The following is a 25,271-nucleotide window of genomic DNA, read 5'->3' as shown; positions in this document are numbered from 1 at the left end:
CCGTAAAACCATCTTCACCATTTTCAACAAGCACAAGGCTGGTTACCTGAAGATGACTGCCAGAGGTCTGGCCTTATGGCTACTCTTCTCCTGGGGGACTGGCAGCTCACAGATCTGGGATGTTCCTGGCAATGCTGAAGAGAGGGGCAGAGGATGCCTTTTAAAAAGGCTACTGTCTAATTATGTCAGAGGATGTGGCTGGAAAAATGTGCTTGAAAGGTCACCAAGGTTTGGGATGGCTTCTTGTTGCTGTGGGAAGGCTCACCACCTTTAGACTCCATCTCATCTTCAGGAAGTCTTGCCCCAGACATGATGGATGTAATGCCTAGTTAGTAAGCTTGGATCAGGATTCAGTGGTAAGCCAGTACATAAAGAGTGGCTGAGAGGAGGAATGAGAAGTAAGCCATGCTGGTGAGCAGAATGACTACAGGGCACAGTAACAGCTGGGCTGTCTGGGCAGACACAGGCTTCATTCATACCAAGGTATTTTGCATTGCTATGGGCAATGAAGGCTTGGATAACAGAAATCGAAGGAATGGATCTCCTGGCAAAATTGCAGGCAACTCTTTTGTGAGCATATGGAAGTCTGGTGAAGAATCTAAAAAAATCATCATAAATCACAGTTTGACCTGACCACTGGGGCTCTTCAGCCAGGGGAAACTGCATTGCAACTGAAGCCTTCTCAGACACTTCCCTTCACACATTGGCATCATTCCTCTGACTTATTTTAGCTTTATTTCTGCTTCTGGCTCCTCTGAAAGTGCTATGCACATTCTTGGTGTGATCAGGGAGGATGAAAAATATAGGTATCTCATTTGCATATTGCTGACAGTGGCTTTTAGAAACCTGACTAAACAACTTGCTTTGATATTCTGTTGTTACATTCCACAGCTAACTGGTACACTGCCCTTTATCCCTTTGAAATGCACTGATGTTTAATTTTGAAGCTTTCTTGTTTAAATTTCATGTAGTTGGGTAAAGCTGACTGGTCTCTGTGGCAATTATTATTTAATACCCTTCTCCCATTTGTTGTTCCTTCTTTCTACCCTAAACACACCCAGACTGAGTGATGATTCATGGTACAGAGGCCAAATGGACCCATGTGACAAATAAATTTTGTTCACTTGCTTAGAACCTTTCCTGTGCCTGTCTCTTTCAGGAGAAGGTATCCATAATTTAAGTTGCATTTGAGAGGAGATCACCCCAACAACTTTTATAGTGGCATTTATCATTTAGAATCTGGGAGAGGAGTTATTTGGAGGAGCACAGGCAGGTAGTTTCCTCTTTTTCTCTCTAAATCCATTGTTGAAATTGGCTAAACCTTGGCCATTTCTCATCTTGACTATTACAAGGCTGTTGCCTTGTAGTGTAAATACAAAGACTGTACTTTGGTGCAATAATAATAAGCATTATGCATAGCACAGGTCACCTCCTCATGAATTTCTTCCTCTTTTCTGTGTTGACACAGATTCATCAACAGTGATGGAAGAATCTCATAAGCAAGGATACATTTAACCATGGACATTTTCTGTGAGCTTGTGTAATGTTATCAGCTTGCAGATAGAGTGCTAGGATGGTGCTAGGATGGAGATAGATTAAGTGGTTGTGCCCATTTAACAGGATGTCTTAGGCAGATCCAGACAGGAAAAGTGCATTCTGCATGTTTTAACTCACTGAACCTTTAGAGCTCTCTCTTGCTGTAGAAAGCCTCACCCACTAAATGCCACAGTGTCATGCTGAGCTCCTTCCAGAAGAAGCAATGTTTCATAGGGTCCATGACTCTTCTGAGGTCTAAGCTTTAAGAAAACTTCCTTTTTGATATTGAATGTTTGCCTGAATTGCCAAGAAGTATCTGGAAGCCACAAGTCCCACTCACCATCCCTGGAAGTGTTCCAAAAGCAGTAGATGTGGTGCTTAGAGATATGGTGGTAGACCTGTCAGAGTTACCTTTATGGTTGGATTCAATCTTAGAGGTCTTTTCCAACTTTCATGATTCTGTGGTAACTGAGTCAGGAGCTCCTTCTGTCTGTACAGAAATTGCTGAGTCCAGTCTTAGGGTGTTAGTTCTACTAGCAGGAAATTTTACACAGTTCTAAAGCTCTGGGTAAGCAGCAACAGATATGATCTTTGAGGGAGTGGTAAGTAGCCTCACTAGGACTGTTATACTGATGTAAGAATCAGTATAGCATAGGATCATTTATTTGAGAGGTGTTTCGTCAGAGAAATCCATCCTATAACAGTATGTTGTGACTTAGGCTGATGTAATTTCAGCCAGGGAGACTGGTTATGGGTATATAAGAAGCTGTTGGTATTTTAATACAGGTCATTTGGACATCCAGAATTCAATTAAATTTAGGCAAACTCCTTTCTGTACTAAGTCTGTGGATGCTGGAGGAAAAAAAAATTGGCAAAGTGTGTAATACAAGTAGTTTGTTTTACAGTAGTAAAAGTGCAAGTAATCCCTACACAAACTAGACATAAGCTTTCTAAGTAAGTTAGCAGAATGGAAACTATTGCTGTGGTCAATGACAGGGTAACCCATTTGAACTGAATTTACTTTTAATCTCAGAAGTTTTGGCTTTGGAACTGTCTTGTTCTTGGGAATCCAAAAAAGAGGAGGAAGTCTCAGCAAATTGTTTGTCCGAGGGAGGCGAGACTACCATATTGGAAAGAAATCTGGACTTTCAGCAGGTTGGAGTCTTTTAGACGATGATTACCTGAGCAGTAGCAAGGATGCCATTGCTGACATGTGGGCCAGCACAAGATGCTGAAGCAGTCATTTGTGTTACTGGATGAGAACTGTGCCCAGATGGCAACATAGCTCGTTCCTTCTGTGATAGCCTTTCTGTTGCTTTCTTCTTTGGACATAGCTCAGGCCATTTCAGGGAGGAAGAGTGTTAGATGTAAAACACTAAGATTTTCTTGACTACATTTCTTCTCGGATCTGGCAGATAAAAGCAGTTTCCAGCACTAACATCTCTGCACCACATGTGCAGCCACAAAGGCCTATCTCATAACTGCATTTGCAGCTGAAGCTGTGTCTGAACCGGTCCCCACCACCATCTGTAATCAGTGACTTCTAAAAGAGTGACCTGCTGATTCTCCAATGTCTCCATTTAATTTGGGTACCTCTGCAGCATGAGATAATACAACAGGCTGAGAGGGCTGCTCTGAACCTGAGAAGCAGGAATGGCTGGAGGGAGAGCTTCTTAGCCCTGATTTTTCTAAAATATTTCAAGCTTTTTTTTGTACCTAAGAATTTCTTCTGTAACATATGGAAAGAGTGGCCACCAAAAATAAGCTCTTTCTATTGAGTCTGGGTCCAGAAACAGGTTTTTTCCCACATACACAGAGCCTGTGTGAAGTAGCTCAAAATTATGATGCCAACAACAGAAGCTTGATGAAATGTTGCTTTAAAATCTATGTCATAACTACTATGTATATGCCTGTGTTTGTACATCTGTATATTGGTACCTACTCTGCAAGGGTGGATGACAGCTCTCCCAAAGCAATTAGAAGGCTGAATATTAAGTCAAGATCTTACTAAACAGCTTCAGAAATGAAGAAATATCCATACCCCATGTTTACACCAAGCAGACCTACCACCGGTTCTGAAGTTCAAAGAAAGTTACTTTTTTGGTGCTGCCTATGTAAGTGACATAGCTCTCAATCACCAGAAAACCAGCTTGTATTTTATGCTTAAATGAGACCTCAGGATCAAAGTTCTACAGTTCCTACCCAAATGCAGTACACAGTGCACAAATTTCTGATCCACATACTTAACTTCATGTGCCTGAGAAGCCAGTTAGCAGAAGAGTGAAGACAGGTGCACAGACTTTTTATATAATTTCAAACATCTTTTACCTTAAAGAGCTGTTAAGTAACTATTCTCTATCAGTATCTAGGTTTCAGATGAGATGTCTGATCAACTGCCTTGCTCAGGAATAAGAGGGTTACTGTAATGATCTTGTTTGCAAGAAAAATAAGAACATTTATTTCATTTTAGGTTAGCAGAAGGAATAGAAATTGTGAAATTTATCACTAGCCCAAATGTATTTTTATTTTGCTGATGAATAAATGTTGAATACCTGACCTTTGTGCTAGTATTGTTCCCATTATTTCTGTAGGAATTTTATATTAAATTTTCCATTATATGTTAGAATTTTTGAAGACATTTGACCGACCCAAATAAAAACAAACCACCTTACGTGTCCTGCATTTTAACATTTTGAGATGAGAGAACCAAAAGCCATCAGTTTCCATGCTGTAGAAAATAAAGAATATTTTTGAACATTTATCTTACATGACACTATGTTCATGCACAGCAGAGCTGGTCTGTTGCAAACTTGTTTGAATTAAACTGAAGAGTCACAAGGGAGATCTTATATCTAATTTTTTGAAGATGCTGCAAGGCAGTGTGAACCACAAGGATGAAATAGAAGGAGACCTTTCTCTTTTTAGATCAGCAAGTCTCCAGGAGTATTAGTCTCCTGAATGCCCCAGAGCTGTTGGTCACCTTGAAAAGAGTAAGAAACCAAGTGAGTTCCTCCTTTCTAGAATCCATCTCTCTGTACCTCCTAGTAAGGACCAAAAGTCCAGAGTGAAGAGGGCACTTTGACAAACGTGGGACTGGCATGGGGGTATTGGATGAACTGCCCTCCAACAGCACAAGTCAGGCACAAGCAGCAAAAGGTTTGCTTCTGACTAAGGCACTGACAGTACCTCCTGCAGATCTGGAGAAGTGACTCTGAGGAAGGAGTACAGGGACAGCTGGTTCTGAGCATCTATCCATACCTTCTCCCAAATAAAGGTATTTTGAAGTTGTGTCAGTGCTAGACATGAAAAGACATCAGATACTCAGCCTTTGAAAGTACAGACTGTTTACTTGGTATAGCTCCAAGCTGGGATTTATGACCAGTGTGGTAGGACAGCTTCTCAGAATTTATAGGGGCTGACTATTTAGGCATTATTTTGATGACCAGTCTTCAATCCAGTGCTGAGACAAAATTAATTTACTGTTCTCATAATATGGTGTTCTTTTTGTTAGCGTCCCTCAATAATACTTATAGCTTACGTATGTATATAAACATGGATGTAGCTTATTTGGATGCTATTTTTATTTCATCTTAGTTTAAGACTTTCACAAACATTATAATAAAATAATGTACAAATGCCCTCCTGATGCTTCTTCGGTAGGCAGTAACAATTGACCAGAATGGATATTACCGGGCAAAAAGCCTGACTGGATTCACTTAAGATGTCAATGATTTCCACGTGTTTGTGTCACTGACAGCACATTTGGCTCCTCAGCTATATAACACCCTGCCTGTACACTCAAGTGTTCAGGACAAAAGAGACATCCCTCCACTTGCTGCAAGGAAAATGACAAATGTTACTTTTTTGTCATGGACAATAGTTTTGTTAAGTTACAAAAACTAGGAAGCTGCCTAGGGAAAAGGAATTGTGCTGTTGATCATTAAAACAAAACAAAAACCAAGTAAATTCGGAGTTCCTAGCAAAATCTATCGCTAGTAAAATAACAGAATTTTAAAAAATGGCGAAAAAATTGCTAGCCACCCAGAGATAAGAAAACAAGCTTTTGTACTAGGGATTTCGAAAGAATAAACTGTGCTGGAGAAACGTGATTGCTTTTTAAAATAGAATTACAAAATTAGTGGATGATGGGAACACAATGGATTTGATACATTTAGATTTTAGTAAAGATTTGATACATAAATCCTACTCAAAATTAATGCAAATGGGTTTGACTGCACCACTAGATGGAATGAAAAATTGGCTGGAGACCCACAAATAAAGGATAATGATGCATTAAAAGGTATTGTGCTAGAGGGGGAGATCTCCCTCCCGAAGATCAGCAATGAGCTCTGTCCTATTTAACACCTTTGACATGACACCTTCTGCCTGAAAATAAGTAAATTTTGTTAAGAGACTGAAAGGACAAGAGGGATAGAGCAACTGAAAATAAAATGGCATGCCAGTAAAAATACAAGTACTGTCCAAACCACAGTATTCTGTCACAAAGAGGTCCCTAGAAAACACGAGATGAGAATAACTGCACCAGGAACCAATGAGATAGGAATTAGCTGTGTAGCACAGCAGAAAAACAGCTAAAGTGTTTGAGTAATAGAGCTGCAATTCACCCCAGTATGGAAAGACCAGAAGGCTTTTGCAGTATCTTTGTCCCACATATGCTTTCACTGAGGTCCCAGGCAGGTTTTGAACCTTTTGTCTGATGCTGGAGACAAAACTGCTGTAAGAGATTTTTCTCCCCAGAAACAACCAGTGTGGATACAGTGAAGTCAGCCTGATCTGGGAGGAGGGCTTGAAACAGATCCTTGTTCCTTTTTTAGAAATTGTAAAACCAGGAAAGGAAATGGCAGTAAAGCAAATTAAATGCATTAACAGCAGACATAAATCCCCATTTTCCTAATGTTTTCCCATTCTCTACCACTCATTCTGTCCATTTGCAATTTCAGCCTTTAATCATCTAATCTTAGCATCCATCCACAGGTGTACATGGGTGCCCCAATGACTTTTGAACCTGGAGGCTAATTTCAGACAACTTTCCAGGTAGAAAATGCATTTTCTGTTCATTTCTGTACCTTTTATTACATTAATTGTCTAAGAAAGAAATCCAATGACTGCTCTTGCTAAAGTGTGAGCATACCTCCTGTAAGGCACCAGAGAATCCACACATGATGCAGTCTTGAGAGACACATCCACAAGGAAAACCACACTTCCTTGGCTAGTGCCACTGCTCATGAAACTTCTGCTTTTCTCTGACCTCCTTCTTGCTGAAAAACACCACCTCTTCCTATTTTCTTCCCTTGTGTTACGATTTTTTTCACTATTCTTCTTCTTATACTGCATTTGTAACAGTCTGCCTCCTTCATTCCTTTGCATTTGCTCCAACCTTCTGCCCATGCCCTGCTGTCTTTCAAAATGTACTTTTTTACCTGTCTTGGTCTCCTATCCCTTAAGTTCCTCTTTCTAAGTCCCTCATTCTTCTCACTTGCCTGTATTTTTCTTTCAGTCTTCCCTATTACTTTATTTCCACAGTTCTCTCACTCCAAAAAAACTTGCTAATAAATATTTTGATACTTGCTAATAAAATTCCTATAAGCCTTACCCAGATGCATACACAAATGGGGTACACTAATATCTATTGCAGCAAATTCCTCCCTCTCCAAATTATTGAAGTGAATGAGAAAAATTATCTCTCTTTTGTTAGAGAAAATAGTTTTATGCTCCCTAGAGAGCTGCAGTGATCATTTTAATAATGTTCTGTGGGAAGGCAGGATCAGATCCACTGATCATCAGAGCAATAGCAAGATTTTCAACATGGAAAATTAGGAAAATTACATTTTTCCTGCCTTGGTTTGTCTGAGCAAGTGTGGAATTACATGAAATCTGCAAAGTAGTGCTTACACCCTCTGTGCCTGAGTGTAAAAGGCTCAGCGAAGTCAGAGTAAGTGTTCTACATCAGTGAAGGTGTTATGATTATTTGTAGGGTCTCTGTAATGCTCATAGCTTTCTCCTAAATATGTGTGTACACCATGCACACTGTAGCAGTTCACAGTGCTGTGAGAAACCTTCGTTTCTAGAGTTCTATTTTTAAATTCTCAAATCTTTAACACTGCATAAAGTCACTCAAAATTAAATTCATAGAATAGTTCTTACAGGTCTTGAAAAAAATTTTAAATGCCTGGTATTGCACCATAATTTATTGTTATTTAAATTTCTTACGCCTGTTGGTTGCTTAGGCATTTGTGTTTTAATTTATTTACTTACTTTAAAACCCACATCTGTATAATGAAACAACAAAGTAGATGGGAAGCAGTGGAAGGGCCACTCAACTGTGGCTAAGAAGTTACAGGGTTTGAACTGTGCTGGATAACCTCTAACAAGACTCTTTACATCCTGACGTCTCCTTTTCTTCTCCCATCCTTTTATGGTTTCATCTTCTTATAACCTCTTGAGGACCAAAACGTTCACCTAATTACGTGTTTCCGTGATGCACAGCACAACAGAGTTTTGATACTTGCTGAGGTCACCATGAATTGAAGGACTTTGGTAGTGTACTTGAGAACTCAAACTGCTGAAGAGATGTCCTCCAAGCACCACTCCAGCCCACGGGTCAGGTACCATACAACCAGTGAGTGTTACATGAAGGCCAGGAGGTCTTGGTGAAGGCCACAAGAAGCCATTGCACCCTTTCCCTCCATCAGCATATTTTCACCTCTCTTCCCAATGTTTTTGAGTACTGCTAATCTGTATGATGGATGCTCTTTATCAGAATGCCATCCTCACAAGGACATAAAACCAACAATTTTTTATGGTCAGTGGATCCTTATTTGCATTTGGAAGTCAGAAATTTGACATGATATTATCCATACACGAAGATGGCAAGCCAGTCAGATAGAGATGTTACAAGCAGGGACACCAATACTTCCTTGGGCAAAGAAATAGAGATAAATTGACAAAACCAGCAGTGTCTTTTCTCCTGGTGTCTGCCAGTAAAGCCCAATCTCTTGAGGAAGGCCTGACATGGGAAGTGTCACAACCTTTACACAAACAGGCCACTTGACTCCTGAGCTTCCAAAGCACAAAAATGGAGATGGGTATGATAGTCTAGTTTTCTGCCAGTGACTCCTCCTTAGACCAAGACTGAAGTGGCCACATGGTGTAACAGGCACTTGTTTTTCCTTTTCAGAAACTGTCCTGCTGTGACACTGAAAAGCAGTGCAGACTGGGTTTCACTGAGTATCCAGGAGAGTGCCTGAGCTCAGGTAGAGTGCTTGTGTTCAGACCTTTGCCTCTTTCTATTCATGAGGCAGCATAAAAGCTGCCAGCTCACTGGGGTAAGGCAGGAGCAATAAAGCTTTTCTCCTTTCCTCTCTGTGTTTTAATAAGAGGATTATACATCTCCTCCTTCTAGAATAAACCTCTTTGCAGAGAAGATACTTCTCAAGCCCTCTTTGGAGATCAGGCTTCTAAGATCAAGACTCCTAAGATTCAAGCCATCACAGCAGCCAGTAGAAAATGAACCCCATTTAAAAGGGAAAGGCTTTTACAGCTCTGCAGGACTACAGGGCTTGGACATAGGGAACATGCTGCTATGGCAAAAGGATCCTTGTTTGGTTCACAGCTATTTGAGACAGAAAAAATAAGGAGGCACAAGCACAAGGCAGAGTTCAAGTTTCATCCAAGATGACAGGAGACTGTTGCTGGAGACTTGGAAGGACATAAACCCTCCTGCTGGAACAGCTTCACCACCAAGGAAAAATAAACTATGAAACTAAAGACGGAACCTTTTGCAACTTTAACCCTGGACAAAGGATGTCTGAAAATAGTACCCAAGCATGCCTGAGTGCATGCAATGAATACATTGTTAAAAGAGAGAAAGCAAATCAAAAGGTTTAAGACATGGTTGTATGTTTTACTACATTTAGCCCAAAGATACAAAGGACCTTTAGAACGATCATAACATCCAAATCAGACTTAATCACTGATACATGCCCATAACTTTGTCTCTCTCTACTCCCTCTGTAATAAGTCACTATCTGCTGTCACTCTCTTTACTCTCCCTGTATTAGTTTCAGGCTAATGATACAAAATCACAATTTTGGTTTTAGCATTTCCTATGGCTCCTTTGGTCATCATCTTCACCTACATTAACTTTTGTGCATCATTTCAATGTTGCCTAAATGGCTTTTGGAGCAGAACAATCATCCTGATATGTATGTACATCTTGCTTTTCATCTCAGACTATAAGCATCCCATCTTCAACACAGAGAGGGATAGTCTGATTCAACTCCATGTCACCTCTCATCTTTCTGGCTTTCCCCTCCCTTCCTGGCCATATTGAGAGCTGTGATGATCGTAACAACTCTTAGGAGATTTCTTTCTTTGATGGCACCTGGAGTTCCTGGCAATTCCTCAGTTCTCTCCTTGCTACCCACTTTCCAGGGGCAGAAGCTGACACGTTGTGCTCTACGTGAAGGTTAAGTGAGGAGACGGGACTGCTGGAGCTTGACCTGCTGCTACTGCAGCATTATGTCCTTTCCATCTCTCTGATGACCATTTTACTGGTTCTGCACTTTTGGATGGCTGATGGATGCATCATACCTAACCCCCTTTCCGCTTCCACACAGTGTTTGCGTGGCTTGCCCAGCGAGATGGTTGGGTTTTGGAAGCACCAGGTGCAGCTGCTGGGACTGCTGGTTGGAGAAACATTTGCCTCCTGAGCCCGTTAATTAGCACAGTAACGGTAACTGTGCTCCATTAGCCAACCCATGTGGTCAAGTCCCCTCTCCGTCCACCAACCTTGCCCTTAATGAGAGCTGGAAGAGGGACACTCACAAAACACTGCCTCAGAATAATATTCGGCTTTGTGCACGCCGGTAACGAGAGCTGACAGGATCACTACGTCCATTTCTCTTCTAATTAGCACACTTCCAGCTCGGCCTGAGCCAGCAGCCAGAGAAAAGCGATCGGACAACCGTACCGAATCACAAACACAAAGAGGCCCATTCCCCATAATTAGGTGAGACAATCCCTCAGTCTTTTCTCGGCTGGAGCTTGCCGGTAAGACTCTCGCTGTTTTGGTAAGTCCCAGCAACACAAGTTACACGTCTCCCCAGGACACTAATAAGCCCCTAATTGTCTTCCGCTTCACACGGCTCGTACCATAGGTCTGACTTGGGGGAATTCTTCTAACGAGCGGCAGCCAGCACTCCCTGCGCCGCAGACGGACAGGGAGCCGCCGCTCGGGCACCGGCAGGAGAAGGGGGATGGCGAGAAACAGCCAGAAAAGCAATCCAGGCACTGGGGCCCAGCTACATGGCACGGGGCCAGTAGCTGGGCATCGGCCACAGTGCTGGGGACATGGGCCTTCTCCATCCTTTCTCTATCTCCACTGTCCACCTGCATGGTGGAAACCTGAATTCAACTCCCTAGACTGTCTTACCCTCTGTCATCTCCAGCGGTACACATGTACTTGCGCTTCCACGCAGAAATGCGCCATCAAACGCAAACGTCTGACTGCAAAGATTTGCCTCGAGTCTCTGCTGAGGCTTGCGGCGAGCTGCCCTTAGAGAAATGCTGCACCTGGCATGGGCTCTTCTCCAGTGAGGCCTTGCCATGGGTCTGCCCCAGGGTTCAGGCTGGGAAGGAGCGTGTGAGTAAACAAGATCCTGTCAGTTCTCATGTAAAGGAACATGTGCTGGGTCTCACAGGACAGGTTTCTAAAGATTCTCACAAAATTATTAAAAACATGAGTTGTAAGGTGGGTAGGAGATCCCAGCTCAAGCTCTCTTAATTAAAACAAGGTAAAGAAAGACACATAGTCCCTCTAATTTTCAACCTGACACTTTCTTCAGAAACCGTCATCAACCAATTACTTTTCAGCAAAACATTTTCCCTAATTTTTGATTACAAAAATCATAAATTATCATATTGAGCAAAATATCACAGCTGATCCTGTAAGGATACTCACTGCCTGCAGATCCATTTGCCTCCTGTGCAGCTGATTACAAACTGATCCCTTCTGCAAATCAGGGCTCACCCTGATTCCTCCCACAATGGGCCTCAACAGAAGCAATTTGTCCCGTTTTCACATGTGCTATTTGGCTTCAGTGTGCAAACCCGGGGGGAAAACCTAAGACAGGGTGACAAGCTGATCCATGCAGAGTACAAGAGAAACAGAGTGCCATTGCCTTCTCTGAAGGGCAATTTGGGATAATCAATATATATATAAATATATAAATAAATTAACTATAACTAAAAAGTTACTGTACTACAGAGAGAGGAAAACAAACTGAAGGCCACAAAAACAGTCAGCCTGAGCACCTGTGCCCATTGTGTTGCTCTGCTGGTCTCATCCCTCATTTTCATGTAGCTCGCGAGTTCTCTTCCTGCCTTTTCATACAAAGCCTCTAGCATTTTGGGCTCTCACAGTAAGTGGAAGATGGCAAATGGCAAATTTCTGCTGCTTCAAATTTAGCTTAAAATCCTGTGATTATGAAGAAAACAGAGCCTGCTATTTTTGAGAGGGAAATCCTCCCTCACATGTAAGTGTCTGCAAGTGCAAAATTTAATTACCCTATATTATTACGCCTACTCATCAGCAATGGGCCACAGAGCCACACTTTCAAGTGATACAGAACCAAGTCAAGTACTTTGTCCTCACAGAGATCTAGTCAATAAATAAGGTGCAAGGTCATTCTTATTACCCATTTTTTCTACTAGCAATTAAGTAAGGGCTTTCAAGCTCAGCCCTCATCCTCCTTTCTGTTCCTTACTGAGGTGTCTATAACAGAGACAGGCAGGGAGCATTCTGGCTTCACTGGTCACTGATCTGTATTATAGGAATCAGCAGGCAGGGCAGAGGTCAACCACACAAACCCAACAAGAAAACGCCTACTCTGTACACTCATCAGCTGCCTGGAGTCAGTCATCCTCCTCAAAGAGACACGTCGGAAAAGGTCAAGTCTAAAAACCAGCACTTTCAGTGGATGATGAAGTCAAGATGCAAAGAGATCCTGCCATGCTGAAAATCTAGCAAAATCTAAGTAAAACAGGCATTGTTGCACATATTCTATGCAGAATGTGGATTACATTCTGCAACAACTGGATCAGTCTAGATCTCTGGCTACTTAACCTTTTAACTATCTTTATGTGGACTTTATGATTGGCCACAATGATTTGAGTTCAGAATATTGCATTTCACATCCTCCTGAAAGAAACTCAAAGCACTGGTGTAAAGATTGGTTTGCAGAAATAACATGTTTCTAGAATAGGTTTGATTCCCAGAAGCACAGCATTATGTAAAACCAAAAGGATCCAGTCTTTTTCCTTTCCTTATCCTTGATTTTCTTTGTCTCTCTTTTTAGACTTTTTTTTTCTCTTTTCTTGCCTTCTAAAAATTCCAAGGTGCATCTCTTATCAGGGCACTGTATATTTGGCATCACACATGCAATACCTTTTGGCTGTATCTGGGGCCCTGGCTGATGGATGTGCTGGGATGTGCACGTAGGAGTGAGTGGGTATGGGTTTTGGTATTTCTGTGGTGGGAAGGTTGTGGGTGTGGGTTTTGGTATTTCTGTGATGGGAAGAAATGTGTTTATAACATTTTCATTTGTTCTTCGAATAATTTTTATCCAGCTCAGAGTTGTTGCTCCATGAGAAGTTTCTATCCAACTATAATTTTCCTGGGCTGAAGATACAGAGACAACCTGCTAGAAAATTGTCTTTCAATGAATTATCACCTTCTACTAAAGATTATTTAATGACTTCTTCAAAAGTGTCAGTACAGACTGTTATATGAAGATGGGGGTACAACACTAAGAAGTGAGGATTATTTTCATGCTCTGTGAAGTTTGTATGCCATGTTCAGATAGCTCACTCAAAAATATGACACATTTTCCCACTACAAGTACTCTTGTTTCCTGAGGTTCTTACTTAGAAGAAACCAGAGATTGTATCTGGTGTTTTTGAATGACTGCTGGTTCTAAGGGAGCGTATGCATCGCTGTGGACTTCCTGCAACAGTAATTTGCAAGGTGTCTTTTTCTTTTGACTGTATATATCTAAAAACTTGTATTAGTTTAGAAGTACTATAGAAATGTTTGTGAGAAGTTACTGAACTTTTGGGAGGGCAGGATTTCAGACCATGTGACAAAGATGAAATTTACCTTTTTCACATACTGCATAGGCTGATGATGGAATTGCCAGGTGTCAATTCATCAGCACGGAATGGTTGGCATCACTGTCAGTGTGATTTGGAAAAATCGTTGTTTGCCCAGCACTAGTTACTGCACGTGACGTGGATGAGATCAGCTGCAAATCTGGCTGATGATCCTGTTCTTAGAGATACTCAAAACAAGATTTAGGCCCAGATGCTGTGAAAGAAAACAGCAGAGTAACAAAGTATGAGCTGCAATTAGTATGTACACACTTCACAATATGCTTGCACTACAACTACTCTGCAATTTTGATTATGCCAGCTCAGGCTGTAGTAGATGACAAACCATTGAACATTGTGAACACAAGGAAGGTGAACATAACCACAGAACAGAAACCACAGTAGAACCTGAAAAATCATGAGTAGTGCACAGACAGTGAAGAAGAAAAATTCCAAACAACTGTTCCCAACAATAAAATAAATGAAAGTTTCAAAATGGAATTATCAGGTTAGCAGATTTTAAACAACTTCCCCCCCTCCAGCCTTTTTTTGTTTGTTTGTTTGTTTTACATTTTTAACCTTTCTTTGTATAACTGAATTATGGAACTCACTATCCTGGGGCATTTTTCAGGTCAGAAGTACAGAAAAATTAGGACTAAGACAAATTTATGGAGGGCAGGCTCTACTGTGGACCAGATTCAACTAAAACAGATTGCTGGATGCTGTGTAAGTTACCCTAATGCAAAATCACTGTGTAAGCCTTTTGTTTATATCCTTCCCTATCCTTCTACAACTGTTTATAAGCAAAGAGAAGATTACAGATAAGACTGGCTTGTGATTTGACTTGTAATAGCACCTTGCATTTTTACATAACATAAGAATCAGTAAAACCAAAGGTTCAAATGTTACCTCCAAGATGGATTAGTCAATTTTCACTAATCTGTCATTTCTGGGTATCTTTTTGAGGGAACTATTAATCAAAGTTGAGAACTGTGAGTTACAGGACCGTTACCAAATTTTTGATTTTGTTATGGCAAAACATTGAGTTAAAGGGAATACCACGTTATTCAATTGCCAGTGCACACAGACTTTTATTTTTATAATGATTAACAAAACAAACAAGAATTTCTTCTCAGTTGGATTAGACAGCAAAGCATTTGATAGCCTTTATAACTGAATGTGTGTAACACTGGCATTTAAAAGGAACCAAAAAAATACTGAGTTTACTTCCAAGAAACTCACAGTAACATCTAATATACCAATACATGAAAACCTTTATAAAACAATGCATCAGCTTGATTAATATTACCAAATCTTGATTTTCTTACACTTTTCATTCCCATCGGTAACAAAAAGTCACTAAGATTTTCTTGTACAGATAGATAACTGCATGGATGTCAGGAAGGATAGCACTGAAGGAAAAAATTGAGTTCAAAAAGATACAAAAACCCTTAGTAGCATTTGTATATTGACAAGTATTTATTTACTGATGGGAATGGAACATCCACAGGCCAAACCCTGAGGTGGTGTCATGCAGATAAGTGAAGAAGAGCCTGAGGAATAGTATTGCCTAAGTGGCCAAGCAAAAGCCTTTGCATCTCAGAGGGCTGTTTTGGAAACCCAGACAAACCTCTGAGGTTTGCATTTGCATATTATTAAACCAAAAAGCAATAACAGACAGAAAAAACTTCTCTGGCTAACACACAAAAATACATATAAATATTGTCAATAAAAAATAACATCATTGACTCATCTCTACAGATGATAAATACAAAATCAAAAAATATCACAATTCTAAAGCATATGTTAATGGCTGCCCTATAGAAGAGGACTACTGTGTATAACAATAGGAGATTTTTCTTATTTTTCTTTTTTTTTTTTAACATATGTATGTTACTAAAAACCACTTAGAGTTTGAAATTTCTTACTGCACATATCAGAAAATACACATATACTTCCAGGTACTTCTAGGACAGGCTTTCATATATTTTCCTTTATGATCCTTTCAGATCTCAATTCCTTAATGTGTTGAACCAAGAAACCTCTGTAAAATACTGGTGACACAGATGAAGTATCCTATTATGTCATATATGTGCACATATCTTACATATATAGTATACAAACTTAAACTTGCATTCCAAATCTATAATTCAATGCTTAAAGCTACATCAACATCAGTTTGCACCATGGGCTTTATTTCTCTTCCTGAACTACCACTTTCAGATTCTCTTCTCATTCATCTGTCTTAATTCTCATGTTCTCAAGGGATGGAGTTCCTGTTAAGCTCAGCCCTGCACAAACTGTGAAGGACAGAAATAACTCTGTTAAGTCAGGCTCCTGATATTTCTAAATTTGTGTAGTGTCTTTCCAGGATGTAGGATTTAACTACTTAAACTTAGTTAACCAGAGCTGTTCAAAACAAGCCTAGTTCTGACTGGCAATAACCAAAAACCACAGACTGCAAACCAAAGGGTCACCAGCAATTCAGTAAAACTCAGAAGTGTATTTTACCAAAAAAATCTCCCCCTCTTTATTGCACACACACTCAAAAAGAGTCTCCTCTCTCTGCAAAGCCAGAACATGCACTATTTCCAAATAATTTCTCCTCTCATACGTGACTACAGCCTCAGAAATGACAGGTTTTGAAAAGCCTGGATGGTAGAAATAACATTATGTTATGTTTCAGTATTATGTTGTATCCTAAAAAAGAACATATTTACTAATGCTTAAAATGTTTTTTTCTAGGAAAAGGAAAGAGGATGAAATGAAAACAATTCTCTTAAATAAAACAAAAGTTTGAACAGGCTCTATACCTCTTCCAAGGGGTGAATATGTAGAAGTGCATGAACAGAAGAAAAAGGCATTAAACTGTAATCACAGTATTCTAAAAGGGAACAGCTCACAGAAGTTTCTATCTTTAAAATTCTGGGTTTGTAGGAGAAGAAAATTTTGAGGTGCTGGTTTTGAAGCAATCAAAAATACCACAAAACATTATTTTCAGAAACGTTGAGATCCTGTACAGGCAGACCATCTTCAGAATGTGGCTAACAGTCCTGATGCCACTTCGTGGAGTGATAACTTAAAACATTACCATCTTTCAACTTTGGAACTCTTTCCAGTTTCCAGCCCTGCAAGAAGCAAAGAATTGCAGAGGACTGACAAAGCTGTTTTTGTGTCCAGGCCAAAGTTTCAGTGAGGACATCTTCTTGGAGACACAGTAATACTTCTTACTCCCTGTGGTCTGTTTCAATTTCACTTAGAGAACCACTCAGAGGTGAATTGAAGCTCCTGGCACATCGAAGGTCTGGAGCTCTTCCTCGGGGTACCAGATGTCCTTCTCTGAAGGCAGTGGGCAACTGGAATCTAATGCAGAGACTGCACTTGGCTTCTACACTAAAAGTATGTGCTCCTGCTGAGCCAGTGCTCCCGGTCAATCCACACTCCAAACTACGCTCAAATCCTTCAGCAGAGGCTTTGCACACAGGAAATCAATGCATCTAAAACAAAAGACACATCAAAGGTTCCAGGCCTCATGATGGACATTGGCCAGGGTCAGATCTGCTGTGTACCTCAAACAGGCTGCCCCTGAGAGCAGCTGAATAAGGACACTGGCTGTTCACTTTGAACTGCTGATTGAAACAGGTAACTGTGTCACAGCATGTCAGGGCCAAGTCCACCTGCTAGACATCCTATGGTCAGATGAAGTCTGAATTCCAATGCAACCAACTGCAGTCCCTGTGACCTGTGCATATTGTACATTGCCCCCATAAAGAGATGAGCTGTGGAAGCAAAAGGAGATGCTTGCTTCTGCAGGTCTAGAGCAAGAGCTTTGTTCTTCTTAGATTTTCTAGGCTTCATCTCGATCTGCAGTACATTAAATTACTTAGTTGGGGTATTTTCATCCAAATGTTAGATGCAGCTACTTTTTGGGTTTCTCTAGGATGTTCAGGAATTTCCCTCGAGTCATTTCTCTGGCTGAAATCACAAGGGAGGAAAAAGAAATCAGTATTTTTTTAAAAGCCAAGAAACTCAAGCAATTGTATAATCTGTATAATTGTATAACATATTCTAACCATAGGGTAAGAAATTAATCTAGTTTTGTGCTTGTACCAAAACTAATAATTATTTTATTTGTCTATTAAAGTGGAAAATAAATAAAACTGCATTTCAGCTTGAATTCCTGACATGCTACAAATGCAGGCAGGGTCTAGAATCTTCTAAACTCAGCAATAATTCTCACAGACTGTCTCATTACATACAATCTATGCTTTCTATTCCTACTGCATTATGCTCTTGCAGCACCTCCTTTTCCCTGTACTATCCATCTCTGAATGGTGAAATCCAAATCTCCATCACTCTATCTCAGCACAATTGCTCCTGTATGTTATAATCTGTCAGAGATTATGGAACTCTCTCTGTTTCAGGATTATTGGTCCCTGGATGATGTGATCTTCAACCAAAATTAGGCAGCATTTTCTCTCTCTCAGCAGTGTCAGTCCCTGGATGCTGTAATATAATGAGGTTTATATTCCTTCAACGTAGTTCATCTATGGATAGGGTAATAAAGTTTATAGAGCTTTGGTCTTCTCTTTCTCTCTGCGTTGTCAGTCCTTCGATGTTTAATACAGCAAGGCAAGGCTTATGTGTCTCTCTCTCACTCTCAGTACCATCAATCTCTGGTAGCTGTATTACAGCAGGGTTTACACAGCCACTTTTCTGCATGAGACATTTCTGACTTGAGAACCCACAAGCTCACAAGCTGGCAGAGCAGCCCTCACACTGTTCTTGTCTTGCAATAACAATACAATGCACCAAAGACAGCACCATTAGCAATTGAGGCCTGGAGAAAGAGAGTCTTCCCACTGGTGGCCCCCATTTCTTTTCAATAAAGGTGTGAGCTTTGTGCTGGACTGGCAGGCATCAAAACATGGAGGGTTTTATTTACAGGAATGCTGAAAGCATGCATGCTTCCCAACCTAGTCTCAAAGACAGTCTAGAAGGAGAAAGGAATTAATTTTCTGTTTTATCTATTCAACTCCTGACTTCTCAACTGAGACAAACATCAGAAATTAAGATTAGCATAAAAACTGGAGGTGGGTTTGTTGATGTTGGGTTTTCTTTTGGCATTATTGATTATCTGTCAGAACAGAACTAAAATGTAATAAAAATGTCCAGCTTACAATATTCAGTGTGCACTCAGATAAAGACGTTTTGTTATTGTTTACATAAAAGTTAGAATTTGTGTCTTAAATACTCTTCTTTAAATTAATACATTCTAATTTGTTTACACAAAATTTTATCATGAGGTATTGTCATCAGCAAAATCCCTTTAAAACAATTAGTTGTATTTAAGAGTATATAACCTGTCTGTTACATACTGGTATTTGTAGGCTGCAAAGTCCACTGTCCTGAGCGGAAAATGCTTCAGACTGACTGTAGGTTCAAGCAGATCACTGCACTGTTTTCTTGCCTCATGCCTCCAGCTGTGAGCTACATCACCTGGGATCCTGCTTCTGATGCACAGCATGAGCTACCACAAAAGTACTCGTTTGTACCTCTACCTCCCCAACCCCAAGATAACCTGGGTGTTTTAAGTGCTGCTGAAGTGACACAGGGGTAGAAGGTGCTGCAGAAGAACAGAGAGGATTGGTATTTTGTCAGGAACTAAGTTGTTATGCCCAAAGAACATGATTAAATAAAACGGAAATATTTTTTAAATTTCAGTTTGGAATAGATTCTTAGAACTTAGTTCTTTGAAACCTCCCTGCCTTGCTCCAACAATAGTGCACGATTTTAAAACACTGTTAAATGAGAAAAGCACATAAGCTGAACTGCAGTTGATAAAGTGGAAAGTTTTCCAGAGTGCAAGTCCCATACAGGAGATATACGAATGTATGACAATTCTGTTCCCCCAAAGAGGGCTGCACCCTATAAATCAGGCAGAGAGCATAGACTCCTTCTGTGCGCTGAGTGAAATTACTGTGGGTTGGAGGTTGCTCCAGAGCACGTGCCTGCCTGTTCACTTGTCATCGGAGATGTTAACATTTCTGATTAATTCACAGACCTCTCATTTTATTCTTCATTCCTTTATCCTTGCTATCCTGTTCTGCTGCAGCTTAAAGATTCTTACCGACCTGCTACAATAATCACCACCCGCCTCCCCCCCAACCTGGTGAAATTGTTTAGTGATGCCAACCGCGCTTTTAATTTGCAAGACATCAGACACAGAGGTAATTTATACCAACATCTGTTCATTTCTGACTTCTGAAACAAACTCGCACATGCTGCTACAAAATCCCATTAGGAGCAGGAGACAGCCTTCTGCTATTCTGTATTCCTCGTCTCCTCACAGACTCAGCCTTGCAGCAGGGCTTTATTTTTAAAGATATGATGCTAAACTGAGAAAGAAAAAGGACCTTTTTTCTTTGTATATGCATGAAAATGGCCAGGAAGTAACATCCTCATTTGACAGAAAAACCACAGCCAAACTAAGGGCAAGTTTCCACAAGCATTTACAATCTTGTCTTCTCTGCTTCAGCTGCTTCTCTTATTTGCCCAAGAACCACAGTTCAATGTATTCCGGTAAATACAGGCCAAATTTTTACTACATGGTACTGCCTTCAAACATCTTGGCTATTCCTTCACCTTTGTTTCTTTTTAATCTGCACCGGAATATGATTTGATGAATTTTGCACAGTAAAAGCCTCTAATATTAAACTGACTTCTCTGCTCAGTATTGCTTCTGAGAAATGAATTCTTAATGATAATAGGAATATAATTTCCATTGGGGTCTTATGGAGCTTGCTGGAGTGAGGGAAGAGCTTGTGAATGAAGAAACCATCACCCACATTCCAAATACGATTGCAGGCTAAGAGAGATGGTAAAACCAGCTTTAAGCAACTACCCAAGGGACCAGCAGAAGCCATTTGAATAGTACATAGAGGTGGATTTTTTAATTAAAAGGTTGGACAAAACCATAGTGAAAACCTCAGAGATTTTTTCTTTACAATGGCAGTTTAAATCATGGACTTCAAGGGAAGAGAGGGTTTGAGCACAGGTTTCATTGTACCAGCAGACACACACTACAGAGGCTGTGCAGCACAAAACAGAAACATGAATCTGCATGACAAGTCACGATTTACAACCTTGCCTATGCTGTGCTACTACAATAGAAAAATCAACAATGGATACCATTGCAATAACTTGGATACAAATTAACCCCACCTACTAGGGAGAAGGAAGACACAACTCCACAGAAAAAACCAGTTTAGGTTGATAACAGCACTGGTTGCTCTGGAAATAGTGCTTGAATGAACTCCATCAGATAAATGTATTGAAAAATGGTATCAGGCTATTATAATTAATAGAGAATGCTGTACTGTAGGAATTAAGTTTGCTGCCTGGCATAGATCTGCCAAGCAGATCTCAACAACAGGTACTGGATAGGAAAGGCTGGGGCTGAAAGGAGGAAAAGACATTTCTACTTGATAGGGGAGCAGAATAAGGTTTAATATAATCTCCTCTTTAGAAGTTCAATCCCTCAATCCCACATTTAGCCTTGTTGCCTCAGGCTCCGTTTTTACTACAATTGTCCCCAAGCTGCCTCTCTGCAGTAAATTTTATAGTTGCTTGTTGAAAAGATTCAGTGGTACAGATTGATTTCCTACAAGTGAGGAGATGAGGGATTACCAAAAGCAGTCCTGGTTAACAAGATTGGGTACAGAATCTCCTGCTAGAGCAGCCCACTCTGCCAGTGCTTTGCATCCTTTCACTATGACATATGGGTTTCATTACACAAAGATTTTCCTGATTTTAACTTGGAGGCGATTACATTGGAAACTCAGAGCTATCTTTACATCTGTAGCAATTTAAAGGTTAAGTAACTTTTAATCAAATGACAAAGACTCATAATGTTTTTTCCTCGATTGAAAATGAAAACTGCTGTTCCGGATATTCCTTCCACTGACAATTTAATTAGAAAAAAAACACTGCACTGGAGATTGGGGTCCAGCCTGATTGCTCCCCATAAAAAGCCTTCTCACACATACAACAGCACAGGACATACTGTGTCATAAGGTCTGGATAGCCAGGAAATAATGGAAGGATTTACTGCTTTAAAATCAGCAAGGAAAACACTGACTTACATAAGCAACTTTCATCCAGAAGAATCCTAAGTAACACACATACTTGCACACTTCTTAAACATAATATACACTTAAATATATTCACAATACACTTGGGGATAAAGTCTATGTAAAAGATATACATGACAAACTATTTATCACACATTCATCATGAACATTATACCTTCACTGCTTACCACTTCTGGGCTTATCTAAAAATCTCAAAACAAAGCCTGCGAGTATCTTCAAATTACAGATATTTTAATATGAAGTCACTTGCTAAAGAAGCACTTCTTAGCTTCTCTCCCAGATGTACAACTTATGGGACAAATTTGGCTGTGATCCCTCTCTGACCTGAAAATGTTGCTTTGATGAAATCAAAAGGTCTTGCTACTAATAAAACCCAGAAATACAAATAATGTTTTTAGCACTGAAATGACTTGCAGTGTCACATTCTGAATGTTACATTCTTACCTACAAAAAGGCTATTTTAGGCACTGTTATACTTTGTTAGCTTATCAGTTATTCCTTTCATGCAGTTGTATGTATGGTAGCCAAAGAACTTGTTTTTCAGCATGGAAGGATTCCTTTAAAGTACTAATCATGCACTCTCAAAATACTGCTGTGTCCTTGGACTACATAGAAAACAAAACTAGAAAGGTTTACTTCTGAAGCACTGTCAATGCAAATTACCATTTTATGGCAAAGAATATGAATTACAGAAAGACAGCAGAACAGTTCTCTGTTTTTTAACCTTCCATCACAAGAATCTGTTGCATCAGAAATTATTTCTTATGTGCTGAGATACAATGTTAGGATAAGAAGACATGGTGATTCTTTTTCTTAGTTGGCAGGACATAAAAAAGGCCTACAGGAATCTGCCTGTGAATGACTGTAGGAGTTTTGCTTGACTGAACTTGTGAAAGCCAACTGCAAAGTCACACCTTTCATTTGGGCTCAACTAATATTGCATGGGGAAGGAAAATAAAAAAAATAAGTCAGGGATGAGAGCTGAAGGCAAAAAGGTAACTTAAAATCAGCAAAAATATTTAAGATTGACATTATTATTGAACAGTCCTCAAAGAAAAAAGAGGCATATGACAGACAAGACCAAGAGAATATTTTTACCCCAACAACATAATCTGAACTTCTGTCAGAGAGACAGAAGCTGGTCCCTGCAGATCTATCTCAAACCAGACCCCCAAAATCCTATCATCACCTGGCATCAGCTCACACCTCTTTCTTCATGGAAAGAGCTTCAATTACTCTGCTATTTGCTGTCTACTTCCTAATATAAGTGTCAAATGAGCTGCTAGTTGAAGACTGTTGGCCTTTGACAAATACCAGTGAATGCTACCCCAAGCCCAATTTCAGAGAGAGTTGAATTACCGTCTCAGGAGAGCAGTGGCTAGTGAAAACAAGGTCAGTCACCTTCACTGGAGGCACAACTGGCACATGCAGACACTCCAAGCTGTGCTTCAGGAACTGTTACACTGACACTGAAGATCACTGCAATCACCTAACACTCCTAAACACATTCCTCAGGTAAGACAACACAATCAGTGTAAACCTCCAGGTGGAATAAGCTTGCATTACCATGGCATAGCTCAGTAATCAGTATCAAAGCACTTGCAAAGTTTATCAAGCCTTACAATATTCTTGAATGTGATTTAACTCTCACCTTACAGATGGGATCACAGCCTCAGTACAGATTGTTGTGCTTTCACCTCAGCCAGCAACCAAGCCCTATTCAGCCATTTGCTCACTCCTCACCAGAATCAGGGAGAGGTTCAGAAGGGTAAAAGCTGGGAAATTTGTGAGTCAGGATTAAGACAGTTTAACAGAGAAAGCAAAGCAAAACAAGGAATTGATTCACTGTTTCCCATGGCAGGCAGGTGTTCAGCATTTCCAGGAGAACATGGTCCCATCACACATAATGGTGACTTGGGAAGACAAACATCACCACTATGAACATCCCTCCCCTCCTCCTTTTTTCCCCCCACTTTATCCACTGATCAAATGTCATGTGGTCTAGAATACCCCTTTGGTCAGTTTGGATCACCCATCCCAGCTCTGTCTCCTCCCAGCCTTCCATGTACCTCGAGCCTCTTTGCCAGCGTGGCAGTACGGGAAGCAGAAAAGGCTTTGGCTCTGCTCACCAATACCAAAACCATCTCTCTATTATCAACCTGTGTTCAGCACAAATCCAGAACACAGGCCCATACCAGCCTCTGAGGAGAAAATTAACTCTACCCCAGCCAAAACCAGCACAAGATGTATGCAAAAGGATTCAGCAACTGTGCTAGAATTCAGGCTCTGAAAGATGAGCTGTCAAGTCTTGCTGCAGCATTTTTAAATAATAACACCCCCTTGGTACAAAACATCAGTGTCCTTCCCTTGGTGAATGAGACAGCAGAATGTGCCCTTACGTCAGCTGTACTTCACAGTCTGGCATGGCTTGTTTTGAAATGCCAGAGAAGGTGAAAGCTTGCACAAAGCCAGGCTGTGAATCGGAGCAGGTGAGCGAATGGACTGCTCCTTCCAGTATGCTATGAGAACAGTCCTCTCTGACAGAGAAGTGGTAAATAGCTGAGACTGATAAAGTTTTAAACCACTGAAACAGTTTTGTGAGTGTTAGCTAGAGCCTTAAGAATTGTAATCAAATACCTAATGCTTTCCTGAATTGTGAAATCCTCATGTGACCTCTTTCCACCTTATTTTTCTCCACATACAGTACTCATGTTTTATCTTATACCTGATAAGAGATCTCAGAGATCATTCAGGATTATCCAGTGACAACAGATCTGCTGCAGATTAATAAATCCTCAAAAATGTTATTGTTGCTATCAATAAATACTAACCGTATATCTGCTCTAAGAAAAATTAGATTCTTTCCCTGCAGAATAATTTACCTTGTGCTCCTAACCAGATTTCCCTACCTTGCAAGGAGGTTACCATTCTGTTTGCATTCAGCTGCAAACTGTGATGTTCACAGAGCTTCGAAGGTTGAAACTACAAACAATATTCATGCACATACAGATAGGCAAAGTCAGTCAATGGAATGCAAGAGGCAAAGACAACCCTGCCAATGACCAGGGAACTACTAAACTTATGTTCCAGGCTACAGATACTAGGGTGTGCAGGTATTTTGTCCCGAGTGACCCTGATATTACAGTAAACTCTTACAGTACCTCCCAATTCTAGGAGCTGCCTGCAGCCAATATCTTGTAGGGCCAAAGATCTGATCCCTTTGACCCCAAAGCAGGGAAAGAGTTACATCTTCTCTCTGCAAAGCCAATAAAAACCTCTTGATTATAATTTAGATAAGAGCCACTGGATTGAATAATAATGTCTGAAACTCCCCTGGCTGTTTCACCTTGAGACGTCCATCACTGGGTTAAACATGATGCTAATTGCATTTGGATTGATTAATTTCTCTCACTC

At 40.4% G+C, this 25,271-nt stretch overlaps 1 protein-coding gene across 4 annotated transcripts in view; it reads right to left on the bottom strand.

Annotated features, from left to right (window-relative positions):
* LIN52 (lin-52 DREAM MuvB core complex component) overlaps positions 1 to 25,271 on the bottom strand; it is an 81,119-nt gene that overhangs the window by 25,782 nt on the left and 30,066 nt on the right. For 3 of the 4 annotated variants that reach the window (XM_059849967.1, XM_059849966.1, XM_059849968.1), the window contains one exon: positions 14,776 to 17,679. The exons of the other annotated variant lie outside the window; for it this stretch is intronic. Coding sequence is in view for 2 of the 3 variants with exons in the window: in XM_059849966.1 (XP_059705949.1) it covers positions 17,624 to 17,679 (56 nt within the window). In the remaining variant the exon portion in view is untranslated. Of the gene's footprint in view, positions 1 to 14,775; positions 17,680 to 25,271 lie in introns of those variants that run through there. 4 annotated transcript variants of the gene reach the window in all.

This window comes from Haemorhous mexicanus, chromosome 6, assembly GCF_027477595.1.
Source record: "Haemorhous mexicanus isolate bHaeMex1 chromosome 6, bHaeMex1.pri, whole genome shotgun sequence".
Classification (NCBI taxonomy): domain Eukaryota; kingdom Metazoa; phylum Chordata; class Aves; order Passeriformes; family Fringillidae; genus Haemorhous; species Haemorhous mexicanus.
Note: the sequence above shows the minus strand (reverse complement) of the source record. Positions and strands in the feature narration are given on the sequence as shown.